This window comes from Manis javanica, chromosome 2 (assembly GCF_040802235.1).
Source record: "Manis javanica isolate MJ-LG chromosome 2, MJ_LKY, whole genome shotgun sequence".
NCBI lineage: Eukaryota > Metazoa > Chordata > Mammalia > Pholidota > Manidae > Manis > Manis javanica.
The window spans coordinates 184,416,570-184,441,238 of NC_133157.1; the positions used below are offsets into that span (position 1 = coordinate 184,416,570).

General features: G+C 37.3%; 1 protein-coding gene across 7 annotated transcripts in view; it reads left to right on the plus strand.

Annotated features, from left to right (window-relative positions):
- The window catches only part of VPS13B (vacuolar protein sorting 13 homolog B), an 861,603-nt gene that overhangs the window by 783,881 nt on the left and 53,053 nt on the right, over window positions 1-24,669 (plus strand). For all 7 annotated transcript variants that reach the window (XM_073229878.1, XM_073229881.1, XM_073229877.1 and 4 more), the window contains one exon: window positions 18,988-19,143. In XM_073229878.1, coding sequence (XP_073085979.1) covers window positions 18,988-19,143 — 156 coding nt within the window. The remainder of the gene's footprint in view (window positions 1-18,987; window positions 19,144-24,669) is intronic.

The following is a 24,669-nucleotide window of genomic DNA, read 5'->3' on the forward strand; positions in this document are numbered from 1 at the left end:
TGGTAAGCTGTTTCAGAATTAAGAAACGACTGCTAATAGTTTAAATCTAACACTTAAGTAATCAATCTCTACTCACCACATAACTAAAATATTTTTATTGTACTTGCTCTGGGCCTGTATAGACAAGAAGTTCTCTGGTTCCCTTTTCTGGATATAAAAATATTTTAAAGTAAGATCTGATCATTTTCCCTCTAAAGGGAAAATAATAAGTTTTTAGTATTTGCCTGTCACATAGTGATTCCAGTTGTCAGTTCCACCGACTAGACTACTGCTCACCCGACTGCCACTCCCCCCCCGCCACCCACCCATGCCCAGTTATATAACCCGCTTGCTCATACCCACATTCCTTGTAGCTACAGTTACAATTTTAAAAATTTAAAAGCAAACTTAATGAAGGCAAGGACATATTCTGTGTTGGCAAAACTGTTCAAACTGGTAAACTTTTTGGGTGTTCACCTCTGCTGTTATATGGTGCATGGTATGTATGGTGAAGTGTTCACAAAGGGCAAATGAAAAGAGAATCTTAAAAACAGAAGGTACAAGTGGAACTGATTCTTTCTAGAAAACAATTTAATAAGCAGCATTGAAGCTCTTAAAGTCGCCTTAGCCTTTGACCCAGTAAATCTCCTACTAGTAAACCTACTCTCAGGAAATAATCCAAACTAAAACAAAGGTTTATACAGAAAAATGCTTATCACAATTTTATTTTTAGTATCAGAAATTCAAATGTTCAATAAAATCTGGCATATCTGTAAGATGAACTATTAATAGGACCTTTAAATTTTTATATAGAAAAGGGAAGTGCTACCATATCATATCAACCAGAAAACCGGAATATGAGATTCTATATATACAATATGGTCTTAACAACATAAGAAAAATGCTGTGTAGAAAAATGCTGGAAGGAAGTATGTCAGAATATTACTAGTGGGTGCCTCTGAATTGTGGGTTAAGTTGATATTTTTCCATTTTATTAATGTTTTTATATATTTCTCAACTTTTTAAATAAGTGATATAGATTTTTAAATCAGAAGTTAAGTAAAAACACTGGAAAATATATACACATACTAAAAGGAATTTAAGTGCTAACTAGAACAGTAGCCAGTGTAATGATATATCAAGAATGGTTATGCTGTCTTTGTTACTTCTCATATGAACTATTGCAATAGTTTTCTCATTTATTCTTAGTTACAGCACTGCCCTACTCCAGTCTATCTTGCAGACTACATCTCAAGTAATTTTCCTAAATAATGTTTTGATTATTACACTTCACACTCTTAAACTCTTCATACCCCCCCACACATCATCTATTAAATATATCCAAATTATCTAGCGTCCAACACCCAGTGTGCTCGCAAGCCTGCCTGTCTGCCATTATTTCTCTTTAGCTGCTTATTTAGTCTCCTACCCTGCCATTCCTTTTTTAATCACTAAATGTTACTTTATTGTGACCTATTGAATGTAGTTAAATATGTACATTCTTCTAAAGAACTTACTTTCTAATGAGGGAATCAGAAAAGTAAACAAATTATACACATGATCAGTATTTATCAAGAGATTGTTGCAAGAGTTCCAGACATGAAGAAATGGTGGATAACTGAATAAGAACACTGGTCATAAGGAAGAAAAGCAAGAGAATCGGGGAAAAAATCAGTTTCATCTGGCAAGATCTTAATGAGAACTCAAAGAAAACATTTCTAAATGTAACATGAGGATGGGAATCTGGGGGATCTCGCAAGGCTTCCTGGTGGAAGGGATATTTGTAGTGAATTTTAATGTTTAAATAAGAGTGACTTCCAATGAAGTGAGAATGAGGATAGTGTTCCATATAAGTGAACCAACATGTGTGAAAGCCACAGAGAAATGAAACAATGTGGCATGATAGGACAAATTGACTAATTTGGCTACAGGGTAGAGTACATGGGTGGAACTGCAAGAGGGGAAAGTGTGTGAGGGCCACAAGGGCCACTGTAGGCTGTGCTAAGCAGTTTTAATGCTGTCTTGAGGCAGTGGCAGCACAAAGGCAGGGTAGACTATATACCCAGAGAGGTCAAAGTTGGCTTTCCACAGAGGCTGTGTTTGAAGGATGAGTAAAAGTATGCCTAGTGGGCAGTAGTGGAAGAGGCACATGAGGCTGAACAGGGGAAGAGGACTGGGCAGGAGCAGACAGGGAAAATGAAGCAGTATGTCAAGGGAATTGAGGTTTTGTTCAGAATAACTCAGGCATAAGAACTGTCATGCTGAGGAGATGTGGGCTAGTGAATTGGCTCTTTGGTGGTGGTAAAGATGCACTGATTTGTAGGGATGGCCAATTTTCATGGCGCAAGTACTGCACCATAGTTGATTTCAAGGTACCAATGATTCAACAACCAGCTCACAAAATTCCGACATACTTGGCATTTCTTTTCTACCAGTCATGAGCCAGCCTCAGCGCACCCTGAGGGGCCTGGCACTCCATTTTGAGGAGATGCACCTGTATGTGATGGGCAGTTTTGGCTCCTGAGGGTTTGAAGTAGATCACAGGATCACCGTTGCATTGTGGAAAGATTCCTGTGAAAGCAGCGAGTTGAGCCTGGAGGAGTTTGAGAATCCAGGCGGAGGCTCTGTGCCTGCCACTCAGGCAGGAGTGAGGGAGGTGGCGGTACCTGAGTCAAGGGAGAGGAGATGTCGTCGACTGGTGCCAGTGCCTAACAAATTGCTCTCTCTGAAGAACAGCTATGAAGTTGGACAAAAACAAAAAACTGCCTCTGGAGACTGAACAAAAAGGCATGCAGATTTTGGAGGGGAATTGAAACTTTGAGCAAATAGTCTGTAGAGTGAATTTCCCGTTTTTTGTGGCTTTGCCCCGAGGGCAGCTTCGGTTGTGGCTGCGCAGAGGTAGAGATCATCTTTCTGGCCCAGGGTACCCAGGGAAAGAGCCCTGTGAAGCAAGGCTGTTAGTTAGAAGACCCTTGTAAAAGAGAAAGCCAGAAAGTGGGGAAAGTAATATGTTTAAATTTGGCCCAACTGTCTGCTGACCTCTGAATCACACATGCATGGGCAAACTGGAAGTAGCTGAGACCCAAGGCTTAAGGAACTGAACTGAGCTGAGCTGCCACTCACCCAAGTGTGTTTTCAACTGAATCTCAACAAGTTAATTATTTGTTAATAAAAAACATTGACACTGTGGAGCAATTGTAAGAGCATTCAGAGTCCCCACCATATCACCCAAAACTAACTTGACAGGTCGCAAGAATCTAAAAAAAGAGAAGAAGTTACTCAGTTTCAAGGGAAAGGTATTTAACAGATGCCAACCCCATGATGATCCAGGAGCTGGAATTATCAGACTTATACTTTGAAGCAACTGTGGCAAATATAAAGAGACTGTACATACGTAATTAGGGCCCACGGTTAGTTGATTTTTAATTAATCAAAAGACAGGTAATTCTGCTTGGGGCTTGGGTCTCACTTAATCAGATAAAAGTCTTTAAAAGGGACTGAGCCTTTTTGTGGGGAGAGAGAACAAACAAGCCATAAGCTCCTGCTGGCTTTGAAGAAGCAAGCAAATTGCCTGCTGTGGCTGACTATGAAAGGGCCACGGGGCAGGGAGCTGCAACAAGCCTCCGGGACCTGCAGGGGGGCTGCCACTGCCAGTCATTAGGAAGTCAGGGCCCTCACCATACTATTCAAGGGGAATAAATTCTTCCAGCACCCTAAATGAGCTTGGAAGGGACTTCTTCCCATATTGGGCCACCAGGTAAGAATGCAGCCTAGCTGACACCTCAGTTGCAGTCATGTGAGTTCCTCCGTAGAGGACCCAGCTAAGCTATGCTTGGACCCCTGGCTCCCAGACACTGCAAGATTATATATAAATGGGTGTTGTTTTAAAATGGTAAATTTGTGATAACTTGTCACTCAACAATAGAAATATAATAAATACAACATGACAGAAGAAAAAGTCAGCTAACTAAGAAAGATCAATAGAAATCATCCAATCTGAAGAAGAGAGGGAAAAAAAGATCTGAACAAAACAAATAAGAATGCAGGGACCCATGGGACAATTTCAAAGGGTATAATATATGAGTAGTTGGAACCAAGAATGAGAGGAGATAGAAAGGCCAAAACAATTAAAGAAATAATCCCAGAAACCTTCACAAATTTTATAAAAGAAATTTACAGACCCAGGCACTCTGAAAACTCCAGACAGGGGTTTCAAAAAAATTCGCACCCAGACACATCATAATAAAACTACAAAAATAAATAAATAGTAAAGAGAAAATTTTGAAAGGAGCCAAAGGGAAACTATGGGGGAGACAACAGTTCAAATAACTATGGATTTCTCTTTAGATATACGGGAGGCTAAAAGGCAGAAGAACAAAATCTGTAAAGTGCTGAGAAAAGGTTTGAATTAGGAGAGATGTATATGGGAGGTTAGAATCACTAACCTTTGAGAGGTTTGGTCATTGGTAATGGAAGAGAAGGGCCTAGTTTGACTCTGAGGATTCAGACTTGAAGGGGACAAGTTCGTAGTGTTGCTATTGGTCAAGACAAGGAACTGAGTACAAACAACAATGTTTTTGAGACACAAAAGGGGGCAGGATGAGAACACAACAGGGTGATTCTAAAATAAAAGGAGAAGGGGACTTAATTAGTTAGCTCTTGCTGTAGAATAATGTACAATAGTGATCTACTATAGACACTCCCATTCATAAAAGGAGAAAAAAGGTTGATGCCTAGGAGTTACTGGTCCATAGAAATTCTGAAATCCAACCAGGTAAATGTTGAAAGTTTCTTGACTAGTAACCATTCATACTCCTGCTTGGGAATAATTCTGCATGGCTCATGGCCTTGGACTCTTGGCTCAAGCCTCTGAGTCATCCATCCTTTCCATGAAAAGTATACTTTGTTTGCACATAGTTTTTTTCAGCATGCTTTCTACCAGTAGAATTTGGAAGCCTCAGAGTCCTCTATGTTTTGTACTATTTTTGTCTCTTTCAGTCTAAAGTGGCAGAGTTCTGCCAATACAATTCATGAAACAGCTTTGTGCATTTCTTGTCAACCTTATTCAGGTTCACTACAGTAGACAAAATCACACCCATGTATCTCTTCAATATAATCCTTCTCTGCTTTTGGATTCTGACATTTTTGAGGGACATCACCTTTAGGGTACCCTAAGAAGCCCTGTTGTTGAATAGTTTGTGGAGTTACCAGTTGAGATCTTTCTAAAATCTTAACTAAGGATTTTATAGCCACATCCTTAGCTTCATCCCTCAACCTAACTTTCCTGGTTGTATTCTGGATTTGATTTTTGCCTAGAAGGCATTTCTTGATTTTAGCATCATTTGTCATCTGGAAGGCTAGGAATTTTTAAAACTAGCCACTCCTGGCTCCTTTTTATCTAACAGCCCTTTCTCAAACTTATATTGCTCCTCTTGGACTTTAATATAAGCAGCAGATAGAGGCCAGGAAGCACTTCACCACTGCCTGGAAATCTCCTTTACAAGATCACGTAGCTAGATCTCATAGCATATTAGGCACATTTTCTACTTAAAATGCTACTGCAGGTTATAGCTTTGCTACAGGTTAGAGTGTAGTCTGCCACTACATAATAAGGATCACCTTCCCTCCAGTTTCCAGTAACATTTTCCTCACTTCCTCCCTGCAGCCCCCTCCAAGGCCATCAAGTTTCTAATAATAATATCTTTGAGGCACCTTAGACATTTACTAACACTCTCCTCAAGTCTTTCCAGTTACTACCCGCTTGCCTGCTCCAGAGCTCCTCCCACATTTTAGGCGTTTGTTATAGTAGTACCCCATTTGCAGATATCAAAATCTCAGTTAGTTATGTATTGCTGTTTAACAGATTACCCAAAACTTGCATAAATAAAAACAACAAACATTATTTCAGTTTCATTAGCTAAGAATTTCTGGACTGGTTTAATTGAATGTTTCTAGCTCAGAGTCTCTGGTAAGCCTGTAGTCAGGATATGAGCCGGAGCTGCCAACATGTAAAGACTTGACTGGGTTGGAGGATCCGTTTCAAAACGGCTCACTCCCATGGCTCTTGGCTTCAGCTCCTTGCTACAGGGATCTCTCCATAGAGCTGCTTGAATATCTTAATGACATTGCAGCAGGCTCAGAAGTCATTCATTGCTATTTCTGTAGTAGCTCTGTGGTTACACAGATCAGCCCTATTCAGGAGGGGACTGCACAAAGGCAAAAGTAACAGGAGGCAAGGATCTCTGGAGATGGGCTGCCATGAGGACTAATAGAGTTTAGGGGTTAGGCTGAGGAATCGGAACCACTGAGGAGGAATAAGAGGCATGAAGAAAACTAAGACACAGCAGGAAAACTAGGACATAATGGCATTCTGAGAACCAAGAAAGGTGATATCTAAAGGGATAGAATTATCAGTTTTGTCAGATGCCATAAGGAGACTGAGTGACACAAGAATTGAAAAGACCATTGTATCTGGCAATTGGGAGGTCACTGATGGCTCATGGGAGGCATTTTCAGTGGCAAGATAGGGATAGAAGCTGGACTGAAGTGGACTGAGAAATGAATGGGAAGTGAGGATGTGAAGAGAATGAGCATGCATTTTCTTTTAAATCTGGATTGGGTGTTAGGTGGAGAAAGCTGCAGGGTCAGTGAAGGGTTTTAAGTGGAAGAAACTTAGGCATGTCTGTATGTAAGAGGAAATAAATAGAACGGTTGATGATGCAGAAGAGAGGAAGAATGATTAATGGCAGAAGGTCTTAGAAGGAGAGAAGAGGAAGGAATACAGATCATAAAAGTATTGACCCTGGATGGGAAGAAGTTTACACCAAATACTTACTGCTACTTAACAAACCACTCCAAAATTTAGTGACATAAAAAAATACATTAGCTCATTAGTCTTTTGGTCAGAAACCTACATGCACTCAGGTTTTCTGTGCTGGTCTCTCCTGGGCTCGCTCATGGGGCTGCAGTCAGCTGGTAGGCCAGCTGGAGCTGGGTGGTCCGAGAGGCCTCACCTGTGTATTTGGTAGTTGGCAGGCTGTGGGCCAGGGCACTCCTGGTTCCCTTCCACGTGACCTCTCCAGCAGGCTAGCCCAGGCAGGAGAGCAAGAGCAGAAACGGTGAAGCCTGTGGAGCCTAGGCCCAAAACTCACACAGCTTCTGCCACATTCTATTAGGCAGAGCAAATCACAAGATTTGAACAGATCCAAAGGATAGGGAACTAGATTTTACCTCTTGATGAAAGCTGCCGAGGGACTCTGTGGCCATTTACAGTTTCCACAAATGCCTCCTCCTACTGTGAGATAGGAGGGAGAGAATGAGGGTGAATGTGAAGGTCAGTGACATTGTAGTGGGTATTTGTTGAAAGTACAAAGAAAGAAAAGAGTAGGAGGCTTTAAAAAAGTGACTTTCCACAATGTCTAATCCTTTATCTTGGTCATAATAGGCATGTGATAAATGTTCACTGAATAAATACATATCCAGATTTCTCATGTTTCTGACAGTCCTCGAGAACATAGATTAGAAGCTTAATTATTTTAACAATATGAAAATTATGAACAGTGTTCTTTGCATCATGTTGGATGCTTTTGTGTCTATTATACAGACACACAAAAAGAGGTCCTCTGATCTCCAAATGCATATATAAGTCATTATACCATCAATGCAATTGGACTCTTAATTAAGAGCAGCCCCTGGTCTCTCCTACCTCCACCCCTTTGGTCTCCCAATGACCTCTAGTAAGAACTATTATAAAATAAAAGATGGTACAGGAGGGTATCCACAGTACATTTGAAATGAGACCAACTTTCAGGTCCACAGGTACGTCCAACTCTTCCCAATTTTGTTCTGTAAAAATGTTTATTGTTTATCATAAACTAAAAGTACATCATACATTTCTCAAATATTAGTGACTTACAGTAGGCATCATTTCAAGTTAGATTTGCCACATACTGTCTCTCTCTAATCATGGAAATAGATTCCCAGAAACCTCCAGTATCACCTTTAAGATGTGGAGAGCACAGCTGTCTGCACTTAGCAATTCCGTTTGCGGGAAAGGATTGTAATGCTTTTGCTCCCTGGTGGCAGTAACAAGCTTCTTTTTATTGTTGCTGATATTAAGATAACTAAAATCAACAGTGAGGTAAACACTGCTGGGGACCACCTGGCAAGGATTTTAATCCAAAATATTTTGTAAACACTGACCCCATTTGAGTACCCAGGACCTACCGTCCCGTCGCCATCAACTGCATTTTTAGTTCAGTTTTAAGCCATAATTGAAACAGCAAAATAGTCTGACCATAGACCCAGTCCCTTCACCTTTCTTTCTTAAAATAACTTCAGTTTCTCAAGAGATTCCAGGAAACTCGCATTCTCTGAGGAAGCTTATAATGCCTTGTGAAGTCACCAGTAGAAGTAAATGGGGCCCTAACAGTCTTGGTCGTTAAGTATCTAGTGGATAGAACATATATGTAGTTTCTTCATTTTCTGTTGGAAAACAGATTTACTATAAGTGAGAGGCAGAAGTTTGGGATTGAGTTTTCTTTTTCCTGTGTATTTCAGAGTTTCTTCTTAAAAATTGTTTGCAATATGACCTGATTAAGACTGCTTAAGTCTTTGACAAGAAATGGCAAAGATAGGATTGTGCTAGGACACTTTATCCAGTCCTGACGCTGATTTCTAGAGTTTTCTACAAGCCTTCATCAAAGAGAACAACTGGGGATTATTTCAGCTGGGAAACACCCAGAAGAATGAATGCTGGTGCTGCTAATGGTCTCTCTGTCCCTCCTCTGGCAGTAAATTTTAGATATTGAAATACAGCTTTGGAGAAAAATGTACTGAAGATTCCTTAAGCTTTTTACAAGACACTCAAAGGCTTTTCACAAGCCTGTGCTCTGCAATGTGAAGTCTTGATGTCTAAACATAAAGGTTCTTTACTGAACTAATTTTAAATGTGAATTTTAATACAGAGTGCTTGGAGAAAGAGAATGCAGCTGGACCATTAAAGCATGGTATTTTGCCATTTTTAAGTAATGGGAAATACTGATTAAGAATGGTAAAAAGATTTCAGCATACATAATGTGATTGTCTTTAATCATAACCTATTACCACAAGTCTGTGTAACAAAAGCATTAACTCTATTAAAGACAATGGCATACCTATTATACTATGGCACTTTTTAATTATTTCCATGCTGAACAGGATGTTGAAGAGCTTATTATCTAAAGGTCAGAATAATGCCCAAAACATGGCCAAGCCCAATGAGTGTCAGATGCATGGAATGTTGGATGACTTCATAGTTATGAAATTATTTCATTTCCCATGATAATTCCTGACTTGCCAAGTTAGTGAATTTTAAGAACTCTGAAAGCAGATTTTAAGATAAATGTGAAATAATCCATACTTTTGGAGTCAAGGACTTCCCTTCAGGCATTAGTTCATATTTGACTTGCTTGACTTACACTTGGGGATAAAATGAGTTAGGACAAGGTCTGAGATACCACATTCCCTCAACTGGGAGAGAAAACCACCTCGCACAGTTTTGGCTGGCTCATGTTTCTTGTTATACAGGCACTAAGAAGCAGCGGTTGCCATAAAATACTTTATTTAACCTTTACAAAAATGTTTTCTTAGTATGGCAAGGCAGTTTAGTTAAATGAAAATAAATAACTGTAAAAATTTTGGATTTATTTTATATCCATCTGTTGACTTCTTTTTTTTTTCTTTTTTGCTAATTAAAGTTTGGGGCAATTATTATAATTGTCTAAATTACCATGAAGAACAAACTTAAGTTTAAGATTGTATAAAACTACTTTTCTTAGGACACATGCTGACATGTCTTCTATTTTACATTAAACTAAATTTGCTGAATGATGAATGTTACACTTGAGAACAATTTAAAAGAGTTTTATTCAAACTTTGTTAGATTTCTCTATTGTTTATATTTTTATTTAGTCAGAAGTGATTTTCAAACAAACAAAGTCTGACAGTTTGGCACACAAACTCAGAATATTTATCTAAATCTGAGTGACTGTTAAACAATATCTCTAGTTTCTTATCTTTTTGGCTTCCATTTCTCTGTTCACCTACATTATTCTTTATTATTTTCATCTAACATACTCTTATTTCTTTCACTGAAGAATTGAGTCTATCCAAGAGCAGGACGACCACTGACTATCATTCTATCAAGAGAGTGAAAGCTACATAGCACCAAAATCTCCCAGCTGTTAGTACAACTCAATTAAGGAATTAAAGCTTTTATTTATTTTATTTAATTATTTAAAAAGACAGTATGAATTATTTCATATTTTAGAGACAGATCATTTCTGTAACACAGATATGTACATACCAAATTTCTTTGAATTTTCACTTTTCCACCCTTTGTGGTATTATCAAGGGTGAACAGTCTCAAAGACTGTCACACAATTCTGGATATAAGGCAGCTGTTAGTATCACAGCTCATGTTTTTCCAAGTCACACATCATTTAAATACAGGGAAGCCCACACCCTTTAGAAACATGAAAACAATAGATATGTGTAATGTTGAAATGACCCCTTTAAAACAAGATTATGTATCATTTCATACTTCTTTTTTTTGCAGAATGCATTTATATCTGATTTCATGATTGATGTGTTCCAAATAAGTTATGTATAAAATTTTAAGTATGTAAATTTCAACCAGAGATAAAAGAGAGAGTAATGTCAGAGCAGTGGAAAACCATAAATAAGTTCTTGAATTTAGATTTCTGTTTATAGTTACTTACGAAAAAGAAATCTTTTTTAATTCTAAAAAGATTCCATAACTTGAGTATAGATATGTTGAAACTTAAGCCTTAATGTTAGCTAGAAATGTGTGACATTTGGCATCCTATTTACACATGTAAATTCAAATGATTTATCATAAACCATACAATGAAATGACACAATGCACTGTTTTAAAACTATGAAGAATGTAGATATGAATAGCATTATTTCTATTTTGTATTATGTGTATATTGTTTTTCTTTCATGATTATGACATTTTTCTCTCATATTTCTTCATCTATTGTCCCTTTGCTTTGCATTATAAAGGTTTGCAAGTTTTTCTCCAATAGTAGTTGTTCATACTTGCCTTTCTTCCATCAGTGTAGGTTGTTATTCTGCAAATGCATTCTTAGTCTCCTTGCATTTATTTCTTACCTAATTCCATTTTTATATCATCTAATTTGTTTTTTAACTTCAGGCTGTTTTCTGTTTATACCAGGCTGTTCTTTCCTCTCAACATTTTTCTACAGTTTTGTAGAAATTGTGTTTTTTTCATACTTTTGAGAAAACCAAAAGCCTTACTGATATTTTTCTTTCCTGAATTTCACCCCAAGGTGCTTGCATTAATAGACTTTCTTCCCTTCATTTTTTTGGATGGTATTGTCTTTCCTTTGCTTTGCAGTATTTTTCTGTAGGCTTTTTAATGTCCTTTTTACTATTTATTAATGATTATATTATATGGATTGCCTTGCTTATATTCTGTTATCACTTGATAAATGAGATTTTTATTTTCCTGTCTCCAGCTATGGAGCAGGATGATAAAACCAATTCCAATTTCACTTCCCACTTTCTAGCTGGCATTTCCTAATATTTCTTAACTCTGCAGAGGTGAAAGCTTCTTCTACATGCTTTCATGCTTCTCTAATATTCCAAATTGTCAAAATACCAGATTTTCCAAATTGTGAAAAACTAGTTTCTTCTGTTCACAACTACCGTATTTATTTTGTTTTTCCTTATTTTTTCATCTGTAGTGTTTGTCTTCTGATGACCACTCATAAAATACAGCACTGTGCTGCTAGAATCTGTTGTTTCCTGGGAGCTACTATCTCTCAGTAGATACAGAAAGACCAGGGAGATAATGAATAGTATTAATTCCAACAGCCCAACAACTGTCACTTTGTTTCACTGCCTTTAACACTTCAGTCCCTGTTGTTTACTGCTGGTTGATGCTCTGAGAGGAAATGTCCATTAGTGACCTAAGAATTCACTGCCTCTTGAGCTTCCCTTTCTGTACACTCTCTCAGGCAGGTACTCTCCCTAACTCTCACCTTTCCTCATCTTCAAGAGTCTACACACATGCCTCTTGGCTGCCCATGAGCAAGATCTGATCTCCTAAAACAACGATTTTGTTCCACTATGAATCCTACCTTTCCAGGATCAAAATTCAATGGTTCCATTTGGCTTATGATCAAACCTATTAGAGGAATGAAAGCTGATGAGTTCATAATATAAAGTTAATTTTCCTAATTTCATTGACAATAAGTTGTTTATACAAATGGTTTGAAGCCATAGCTTGCTACTTTTATGTCTTATCTTTGTAATGAAATTAAGGTTCTTTGTAGACATTAATTTTATATGCAAAGAACCTCTCCAAGTTAGGCTGTTGCTGCTTTTGTTTACTGGAAATAGCAGTCCTATATATCTTTTACTGTATTTCAGAATGTCTTTTTTCATGTTATTTATTTGGGTAAGTAAAATATGTGCTCTCATCAGTCTTTTAACTTCCCAAAACAGATACCCCTGGAGTCCTACAATTTTCTCCTTCCTCCCATAAAATTTTGCAGTGTAGTTTTTCTTGTTAAATATCTTTTTCTTCTACCACTATATTGTGAGAATTTTCAGTGCAAGTAATGATCTCATTCGTCTCTATCTCCATCTACCATGAATAGTACAATAAGTTGACTTACGGTAAACATTTCATAGATGTAGATCCTAAAAATATTTGCCAAACTGAAAAAAACAGAACAAAACTATTTTCCTGGGAATGAAAACTCAAATAATTACATTAAACTGCTCCAAACATCATGTGAATAAGGAATGTAGCAAGCCAGACCCTTTGCAACGTGCTGCAGAGATGAACTGAGGATCATGTCACCCTTTCATCAAAATCCTAACAGTACAAATGGGAAAGCCATGACACTGAGCGCGACACATGGAGACACGTCATGTGGGAGGCTGAATTTGAGTTTTTAAAATAGAATGTATGATTTCTTTTTACTTGAAATTCAGGCGCTGTGTGCTTTCTATTAGGCATTTTTCATTTTAATAGCATTATTTTTTATCTGATTGCAAAATAATACATATTTATAGTATGAAAATTGGAAATTACATAAAAGCACACAAAACACACATGCAAAAAGAAAACTTAAAACATATAACCCTCACAAATGGTTAGCCCAAGATAACCACTGTTAGCATTCTGACATATTTCTACCCATTTTCTTCTTTAGGAATAAGCATATATACTTCTCATTCATTTTACAAAAAGTGGGATGTGTACTCAAGACATCTTTTTGTAATGTATTTTTTTTCAGTTAATCTTTTGCTCATTCATATTAACATTTTTTCATGCTCTGATTTTTTTCAATGGCTTGAGAGGATTCTACAGTATAAGTATGGTTAAGAATAGAGGCTCTGAATCTGAATGTGAAACCTTCATAAGAGTGTATGTCAATTAAAAAAAAGAATAGAGGCTCTGAGTAAGCACAGCTCAGTTCAAATCTTGTATTTTGCTCTCCTTAGCACAGTGGCCCTGAGTAGTCACTTAATCACTCTGTAACTCAGTTTGTTTTATCATCTTTTAAATGTAACAAAAGTATCGACCTTAATAGATTGTTTTAAGAAAGAAATAAGAAAATACTTAAAAAGCACTCAGCCCAATACTTAGCACATAGTATGTGTTTAATAAGTGATAACTGTATTGTTTTTACTACATTTTATTTGACCAATTTCCTAGTAATGCCAAATTTTTATTATTAAAACAATGCTGGAATAAACATATGTCTAGGTAAATCTTTGCATGTATCTCTACTTATTACCTTGGGTTAAATTCCTGTGTAGAATGGATGAGTCAGTGAGTATCCAAAGCTAAGGTTTTTGATACAAGGATCAAACTACACTTTTCATTGTAACCAGCATTTTGTGAGTGTTCCAGATTGCCCTCTTTTGTAAGAGGTTGTTTTAAATTTATTCTACAGTATAGGTGACCCTTGAGAAACACAGGGCTTGGAACTCTGAGCCACCAAGCAGTTGAGTCTGAGTATAACTTACGACTCCCTAATAACTACAAATAGTCTACTGTTGACCAGAAGTCTTACTAATAACAGTTATTTTGTGTGTTCTATGTATTATATAGTGTATTCTAACAATAAAGTAAGCTAGAGAAAAGAAAATGTTCCTTCAAATTTTCACAAATCTGCAAACATTTTTCCAAAATATTTATTGACAAAAAAAATCCACCTGTAAATGGACCCGTGCCATTCAAACTCATGCTGTTCAAGGGACAACAGTGTTTCTGACCTTCACTGAATTCAAGCAGTCTTCAGAGAAAATCTATAAGCACTCATATTTTGTGGAACAGTAAATCACCCCACACCTCTTTGATGACAGTGAAGTCTGCATTATATCGCCTCCTGAAAGATTGATTTGGAAAGCTTTCTTACCCTTTCTCCTTTTTTCGTCCAAAATACTCTGCATCAAAGAGTATAACTTACCCAATAGAAAATAATTCAATTTGATTTATTTCCACTTTATCATCCTTTTAGGTGTGGGACTATGTCCTATAGGTCCTAAGAGTCCCAAAATTGAATCAGATCATTAGACAAGCATTAGACATTATCTAGAAACTTTTCTACATGGTTTTTAATATTTTTTCAGATACTCTGAGTATCCTGAAGTTCAACTACCTTGAAAAAACAATAATGAGCAACATATTTCATTTTATTTTTATGTTCATTTATTGGTGTGAAATATACTCTAAGTTCCACTTATACATTCCAAACACTTTGATCTGTTTAATTTGATCTATAGCTTTCCAGATATTAGTTTAGATAGACAAGAGCTTTTAAAAATATTTTTTTTATTAAGGTATCATTGATAAACAATCTTATGAAGGTTTCAGATGAGCAACATTATGGTTATAACATTCACCCATTTTATCACATCTACCCCCCCACCCCACACACACACCCTATTGCAGTCACTGTCCATCAGTGAAGTAAGATGTTATAAAGTCACTACTTTTGTCTTCTCGGGCTGTACTGCCTTCCCCATGAGTGACCTATATTGTGTGTGCTAATTATGATGTCCCTTAATCCCCGTTTTCCTCCCTCCACACCCACCCTCCCTAAACTCTTCTTTTTGATAACTGCTAGTCCTTTCTTGGAGTCTGTCAGTCTGTCAGTCTGTGAGTCTGTGAGTCTGTTCCTTCAGTTTTGCTTTGTTGAAATACTCCACAAATGAGGGAGATCATTTGGTAATTCTTCCTCCACCTGCTTCACTGAGCATAATACCCTTTTAACTCCATCCATGTTGTCGCAATTGGTAGGATTTGTTTTGTTCTTATGGCTGAGTAATAGTCCATTGTGTATATGTACGACCTCTTCTTCATCCATTCATCTGTTGATGGACACTTAGGCAGCTTCCTTATACTGCCTATTATAAATAATGCTGCAATAAACATAGGGGTGCATATGTCTTTTTGAATCAGTTGAATTTTGTCAAATCTTGTTTTCTTCAGGTAAATTCCTAGGATTGGAATTCCTGGGTCAGTTCAGGAATTCTCCCTTTGAACATGCCTGTGGGTGGTCCTGAGAGCTGGACTGCAACCCCCTGATCAGTAATTCAATTTTAAGTTTTATTTTGTATTGAAAAAAGAAATGAGTGGAAGCTGTGTCTGCTCCCATTGGAGGTCTTCAGTGGGAAAACTGCAAATTTAGTCTGGCTGCCAGTGTAGCACTCGGGGGGGTCTGCAGGAAAAAAAGGAAATGTAGCCCCTTGGGACCTTCCAACAAGTGTGGCCACTGTACAACCAGCTTTATTGCTTAGTTTCAGTTACCACTGAAAAGTTCAAATTAGAGTGGTTCCTATGTGACATTTTCTTTCCCCAATGGAAAATATTAGACACTTGCTAAATAGGCCAAAGAGAATGAGAAACCTGAATAGAAAAGATGGTGAAGGAAGTGAGTTGGTAAGGGAAACTTCATATAAAAGAGGGGAGAGAAAATCTCCAAACTGATAGAGAACATAAAATACCTTGGGCTCCAGGCATAGAGGGATAGTGATTGTTAAGCGCACTGCCCCCTCCTCTTCGTGTTTCTAGCCCCACTGCCTCTCATCTTGGCTCTTGCAGTTGCCCTCCTACCTCCACACTTGCCATCCTTTCAACACATCCCTCACTTACCCATGCTGGAGGCTTCAGTGGCTACCTACTAATTCCAGAATAAACCAGATTCCTTATTTTAGTAAATCCACACTGGCCACAATCTAGATCTACCTGTCTGACCTGCTCGCTCACTCCTTTTTCATGTGCCCTTCCTTCAGCAGTCGAGATTAAACTTTGCCCCAAGCATACCGTCTAACTTTCACGTCTCAGATGATCTCTTTGACCCAGGAATAAATGGCCATCTTTGCCAGTTGAAATCCTAGCCTAACTCTGAGATTCAGCTGCTCATGAAGCTGCCCTGGTCACAGCAGCCTACAGTAAGCCCTTCCTTCTCTAGACTCCTGTAGCATTTTCTGCCTCTTCTCATGCCTCTCGTTAGTTACTTGTGCATGTCTTATTTTCTCTTTTAGATCTTACGCTCCTTGAGGGACAAAGAACACAACTCTTCCTCTTCATTTTGTCCATATTATGCCTAGCATATTGCCTTCCTTATAATACCTGAATAATAAAAATGCATTAGATGAATGATAGCAATCCCATTAGGATCATATAGTCTAAATCAAATTTCAAAATGTTATGACTGATTTTGTAGTTCCTTTTGTATAGAAATAAAAATAGGTATATGAGTATTTCTTACTAAATGGAGACTTTTCAGTACCTATAAGCAGTGATGTCTATGGGAATCAGCACTACTGTCTAGTGGCCAAATCAGTTACCCAATGGCAGGAGGTCCAAAGTGCTGCTTGGTCTCCTGAATTCCTTTTTGTAGATTTCCTTTCCTAGTAAACTATATACATGTAATTGCCAATGATATTTAGATTTTTAACAGTAGACCCACACATTGCAAATATTCTACTGGTGATGCATGTGGGGAAAGGTATTATGTTTTTCTCCCACTTAACTTTTCTGTGTGAACTAAATCCAAGTATCTGTATTTTCATAATTCAAAGAAAATATCTGTGCCAATATTCTGAGAACAAATAGCTGCTAGTGAAACATGACAGTATATTCCTTGGTGACAATCAGTCATTAAAAGATGTGTTGCTCAGAGCAAGCAGCTACCTTAAACTGAGCTCATATGCAAATGTGAACACTCCAATTAAAATTACATGGCATACATTAAAACTTTCCTGATAGAGGCTATGGAGCTTTCCACAGAAATAGAGCTGAGTTCAACCTTAAGTACTCTGCCTCATTATTTTTTTGTCATTTCCAGCTATAGCCTCTCCAAAGAAAACAACTTTGTAGTTCTGTTCAGTTTTGTGTGTGCTCTGAGCTTTATGCCCGATTGCTGCTGCAGAAAACCGAAATAGATCCAAATACTGCTGTTGTTTTCCTTTTTTCTTTAATATTTAGACATCGAAGATACTCCAGTACTTTTATGTTGTAGAGTGTATATGAGACCAGTTTTCCCTAAGGGTGTTTGCTGTCCCAGATGGTTTGTTTTGTTTTGTTGTAGCTGTTAGTCTCCCTTTTTAGAAGTCATCTGAGTAGTAGCTTGTAGATTTCACAGGATCGCTGGTGGTTCTGTGGAGGAAGAACTGGAGTGAGGCCATCTTAAAAGCAGGGAGATGAATTAATAATTCGGAGATTTTTTAAAATATTTTTTTAAGAAATTGAAAACTAAAAACAAAAAAGCCCTCCCTTAATTTCCCACTAAAAATCATATGTGATGACTAATGGCCTTGGGAAATTTTTTAATTTAAGCACTCTTCCTAATGCTAAAACTAAAAGATAATCTTCACATCAAAGACTTTTACTGTTATGGCAATTCCCATCTAAATCCTTTATGTATTTATTTTAAGGCCCTATTATGATAGCTTTTAGAGAATGTTTTCAAAGTTTTATCCATTCTTTTTAACTGGGAAAATGTTTCATGTGATTAGACTTTGGTTAGCACCTTTAAAAATTATACATGACATGAATGAAAATATTTTTTGTGTAGTATATCTATTTGTCATTTAATCTCCTTATTTTTAGTAATCACATACAACACTTTATTTTCATTTAAATCCATATCCTAAAGAATCAGTAATCATTATGGTACTTTGGAATACTTGTTCCATTAAACTGATTTTCTTACTTGCAATTAGTGGGTAGGAGTATAAATAGAAAATATTTGATGACCATGAAAGAGATCTAATTATAAGCAAACGTGTCAGTGCTATGTGAATAAATAGGAAAGTGAATCAGGCCAACTTGGTCACAATAAACATATACTAGGAAAAGTAAAGTTAATAATAAATACATACTAGGAAAATAATAGAACTAAGACATTTTCTCATACATTCAAAATGTTGAAGGTGTATCTAATTTGATATCTGTGATCTTATAAGGAGAGTATATTAAATGAAAAAATTGCTGTTTTGTTCTTTATCAAAGGAAAAAAAATAAGGAATGGCAATTTAGGCTCAAAAAATAATGCCATAAACCAAATTTAGCTTTAATTACTGTCTAGCCATTAGGAGGAGTAAACTATCAATCACGATCATAGGTCTTTGATCTCACATTTCAACTTCCTTGTTCTCCAGATGAATGAAATGGTCTTTTCTCAAATGTTCAACAGGCCTTTTACCATTTGATAGGACAATTATTTTTAAGAAGGTTTAAAATGTGATCTGGAAAACCACATTGATTCTATGTGGCATATTTGCTATTCTTAGCCTGGTTGAATAAGCTGGAAGTGGATGAATAATGCAGGTTAGAAAGAAAACAGATGCTGAATATTACAAATAGGAAGGTTTTCCAGCAATGAGACTTTGATTTTAAGACTAGATTTTTGTTGGCACTTTTGGCCTTATGACGATTATTGTTTTTCTCGGCAGCTGTTGCACATCTGTATTGAAGGTTGGGGCAATTGGCGTTGGTCAGAGCCCTTCAGTGTGGACCATGTTGGGACTTTCATTAGAACTATTCAGTACAAGGGCCGAACTGCTTCACTCATCATCAAGGTTCAGCAGTTCAGTGGAGTGCAAAAACAGGTAAGTTCCTTTGTCTTCATACCCCAGATAACTCTTAATTATTTGATGTAATTAATGAAATTTAAAAATTTCATAAGAATATGAAAATAACTGATAATTTTAAAAATCACAGAGATATGCCTAGTTATACCTACTACTATCATGCGTGTGAGCTCTTAGTAAATGCACTGTCAATGACCCTGATGCTGGTGATGGCTTCAAACCCCTAGTCCCATGGCTTTTACAAGAGCTGCTAACGAGCAGTAAAATTTACTGATTTAGTTTCACCTCTTCTCCCTGTCACCACCTACCTACTGGTGGAGGTGCTAATGAGCTGTGAAATGGCCGAAAGGCCTTCACTGAGAAGGAAAAGAAGCAAAGGGTGGTGGGTGGGGCCTTTGGATAATCCGCCAGTAGGTAACCAGGAGTTGGTTCCCATACATGGAAAAATAATCTGCAAGAAAATGTTGTGATACTTCCCATGGCAGAATGGGCCTGGGTCTCCAGCAGGCTTTCTTTTCCTACGAGTTAATATAACTGCAGTAAAAATTCACTGCAGTCTAACTCTTGGCATATAAAACCTCAGCTCTCAGCACATATTTTACGTATTTTATAAAACTTCCTTTTGGCTGTTTTTGAAGTCCTAAGACTGCAAAGGGAAAAAAAGTATCTGACACTTTTTTTGTGTTCTTAAGATGTGAAAATGTGGTTTTTAAAAGATGTTTTTCAAGCGTGGAGCATATGACAAGAGCAGAAAGAAAAAAAGGAAGTATTAAAATCTGAAAACCGGCTTCACTGCACACATAATAACTGGATTTGTCATAAGAGTTTTAACATATACATCTGCGTCTGGATTATAACAGTTTATCCAGAGCTTATGTGAACTGAGGACATGATAGAAACAGCACTCGGTCACAGAAAAAGAAAAGGGGAGCTTTCTGTGTGGAGCCTCAGAGGTTACTCTATTGCTGCATGCCAAGGGGCGAGCAGGAAGCCACTGGGGAGGTGAACAGCAGGTCCCATACCATGTACATTCTTGGTGTGCACCTAATCAGGGAACTGGACTTCATGTTCTCATTATTGTAGGTAACCGAGGTGAAAAGACAGCATAGCTGAAGAGTCTTCCCAAGTAGCTGCCTATTCCTCTAAGTGTTGTTGATTGCCTACAGTGGAATGGGGTGAATGAAAGACACTAAGAATGTGGCACAATCTTTGCTCTTAAACTGCAGATTCACATAAACCAACAGTGTATAAAACTGACAGTGTGAAGGGCATTTAGAAGTTTCACCAAGAAGGTGTGACTTGAGCTGAGCTTTGGAAAACATGTAGCATTTGGATTAAGAGAGGGCATTGCAAGTAGGCAGTATTGAAGCATAAATGAAGATACAAATATGGGACAAATGAGTCTTACCCAAGTACTCATGATGGGACCAGCCTAGCTCTGGGAGCTTTGAGCTGGGAAGTCGTAAGAACAAGAAGTGTCCCTGACTCCTGTCTCCTCGCAGAACTCTCTTACTTGAATACACTTTTGACAAATCTCTGCCCAATTAATACATACCAGTTTTCTGATTCTGTTACCCGTGGTCTTTCAGGAATGCCTTGTCCACTTTCCCATTCCCCAGCATTTCTGAGAAATGGTCGTTCAGCATCTGTTTGAATACTCCAGATAATGAGAGGCTCGTTCCCTCACACAGCAGCCCTTTCCACTGTTAGCTGCTTCCAGTTATTAATGAATTGTTTCCTAATTTTGATCCAAAATCTGTCACCATTCAGCCAGTTTTTACCATTTCTCAGAACTTCTGAGGCATACACAACACACAGGAACTTGTGAGAACTTCACAAGTTACCTCTCCTCTGTATTACAGCCCTTCAAAAACGTAAGGCAAGCTAGAATGTTTCCCTTTAGCTTCCTTCTTTCTAGGCCAGTGGTTCTCAAATTTGAGTCTGTATCAGAAACCCCTGGAGGGCTTGTTAAAACACAGACTGCTGGGTTCCACTCCCAGAGTTCCAGATTCAATAGGTCTTGGGTGTGACATGATAATTTATATTTCTAAAAAACTCTGAGGAGATGCCAGTACTGCTGGTCCAGGGTCCACACTTTGACTACCTTAGCTCTCGTCTAAACTTTCCCAGTTCATTCAGCTCTTTCACTTATCATTGCTGGAATAATTATCAGTTAGTGAAATGGCAGACTCACTCCATAGAGAAATGGTTTTCATGGTGTATCCTGGTGATTAAGATCATAGGCAACCTGGCTATGTCCCCTTGCTAGCTGTGTGATCATCAGCAAGTTGTTTAACCTCTTCAAGAATTCAATTTTCCTTATCTGTAAAATGGGGATAATCGTTGTCCCTTCCTCATGAAGTTAAGTGTGAGGATTAATTGCGTTTGTGTATATAAAATGCTTCAAACAGTGCCTGGCCCACTGTCATACCCAATGCACTTTAGTTACAATTATAGTAATGAAATACCCCTTTTTTAGTATTACTACAAAGTGCCTCATGCTTCCATAGATATTATGTATTTTCAAGGAATGATGTTAAATTTCAAAGAATAATGAATATATATAATGTTCCTGAGCAGATATTACACAATGCAGCAATAGGCCATAAATCAAAAGAGATGGTTGTGAAAAATAGCTTTTTCACAGTCTTGTAAAATCTACCTATCTTTTTCCTGATTGTGAAAGACTTCCCAGCCCCAGTATTTATTACGTAGATGATCTTAGGCAAATTTCTTAACCTTTCTATGCTTCATATTCCTTTTGTAAAATATTAGTTATTTTCATGTTGACTATTATAAAATGCTTCTGAAAACACAAAAGTCTAATGAAGAAAATTAAAATTACCCGTAACTCTACCACCCAAAGATAAATACTATTTTTACTTTGGTGTGTGTTTTCTACTCAATTCTTCTAAGCAGATCTTTTTTAACGAACCTGAGATCTGATTGTAATTGCTGTTTTTCAACTTGTTTTTTCACTTAACATTATATAATATTTATCTTCTCATTTTATCTAAAATTTCTGAAATTATCCTTTTACTGATTGCATAATAATTTACCATAAGGCATATGTAAACACATTTAGACATTCTGCTGTTATTATACTTTTAGATAATTTCCAATTTGCTGTCAAAATAAATCCTTAAGTAAATATCTTCGTGTAGAACTGTCTAAATTTCTGAGTCTGCCCTTAAAGTAATGTGTTGCAAATTTAAATTACCTAAGCAAGAGTATGAATGTTTTTGTTATACTTGGTACATATTCCTGAACTAAAATGATGTACTTTATTCTTTACCAAAATACGTTGTTTTGTCTTGCCAAATTCTTGGTAGGGCTACACTAATCTTTTAAACAACTAAGTATATATTAGTCCCAAAAGTTCTGCTGATTTTCTAACTTTTTCAGACTATTAGCATTTTTTTTAATCTTAAGGAGGGATTCAAATCAAGACTTACAAAAAGATTGCCTTGTGTTGGAAGTCTAAAGAATCCTTGTAATCATCCTCTGTTAATGTCAAATATACAGATGTGCCAAATCACATTTCAGGATTTTTCCAAATATTATTTGTACTATTGAATGTTAATAATCCTTTTCTATAGGGACTGCCTCTCATACTTCTCTCTGTGTCTATCCTATTTATAAAATACTTCTAAATTTGTTTAAAAAGGTAAGATCTAGCCAAACAGGAAAGGGCTACTTTGAGAGCAAAAGTGAGAGCATAAGCAGCCCTCAGATTGCACTTGCCTTTTGAAAGAAGTGCCATCGTCTCCCACAGGAACTGGGAAATTCCTTTCTGTATTCCCACTGTCATGGAAGGCATATACACACATAATTTATTTTAAAGTTTTAACATTTATTATCGTAGTCAAGTGAAATTGAGCTTTAAGTTTTAGCATTTATTGTCATAGTCAAATGAGATTTTAGCTTTTTAAAAACTTAATGGAATAGTGGAAACTGAAAGAAACAGCAGTTCATTTAACCTAGAATAAAGAAGAAGGGAAATGGGTTATACTGAACTCAAGTAATACTGAAAGGTTCAGCAGACAGTCACCCTCAGAAGAACTGCTACATGTATCACATGTATCAAGTTGTGGAAAATATTTCTCCTTATTCAGTTAGATTTAGTTTTTTATTGTCAGGGTAGATTGACTAAAATTCAGATTAGCTCTAGTGAAAGTTACATCACAGACACAGGATTTCCTCCATTAGCCAAGTTGGGAAGGGAGATAGGAACCAAGCTTCCAGAAGGGCTTCTGAGATTCCTGCTCCCTCACATCTTGGCTTCTTTCCTTCTGGGCCTGGAAGTTTGCAATAAATCTCAGCTGCCTAATTAGCCAAACCTCATTTGGGGAGGTGAGTGTGTGCATCTCCCTGTTGGGAACTGGCCAGTGCTCGTTTGAACAGTGACACTTGGTTGTCTGTACCTTATTTAACCAACTGAATGAGAACTGACCACATACAAAATTTCTCAAGAACTTTGTACATCATTCAACTACTCATGTACCTGTATTTGCTTCCATGTTTCCCATCTCTTCACTGAAGAAAGCTTTGCCACTCTAAAAACATAAATGTACGTGTGTGTGTGTGTGTGTGTGTGTGTGTGTGTGTGTGTGTGTATTTGTATCTTTATACATACACTTTTAATCATGGCGAAGATATCATTTTCCAGTGCATCTGGTGCTCTGGAGTTACTCTTTAATATCACTATTCTTCTTGGCACTGATCTAATAAGAGTCCTGAAACCTGCTAAGTAAAATCATATGTGGAAATCTTCAGTACACATCTTTGTGGCTTTGGGGAAAGAGGGGAATTAGTGTGAAACCTGTAAATGTGTATTAAAGAGAAACCTTACATTAAAAAAAATGAAGTAGCTGTCTTCAACTGATAAATTAATCATGAAATTCTAGCCATAATTTTCAAAATAAAGGCATTATAAGTGTTGCCACTTGGAAGGAACACAGACCTCGCTCTCACTGAACCGTGCGCGGAGCAGCCACGAAGAGCACCATGCTGAGGAGCAGCCATTTTGGAGTTTCCTTCATCTAAGTAGCCTTCCTTTTCTGGCCACTTTTAAGAGTTTTCTTTTTATCAAATTTGAAAGTCTATTTAACAGGCTTTTAGTTGGAAATGAAACTATAAAAACCCACCAAGAGGATCTTTGTCTTTAAAGAAAGTGAGTCCCAGATGGTTGCAAAGATTCTGTGGTTTCTCTGAGAGACAGCAAAATTCTCTTCTAGATCTCATGGGGCCCAAAGGTTTTGAAGCAAGAGCAGTGTGCATGCACTGCCAGTCCTGGGCACGTTGAGAATCACAACAGAGTTAAATACTGCCTCAGAGCTTCCAAACGTTTATTTGAAGTTAGGTGTTGCTTGGCATCATAAGACTATCATGAGTGTCTAGTAACCCCTAGCATATACTAAAGAAAAACTTGTTGCTAATTAAGGACTCATAGTTCAATTGACTTCTGTTTTTGTCGTTGTGGCAACATTGTTTTAAAAGATTCCAATGGCCAGAGTATCTAGCAGAAATGTGACAGTTAAGCAC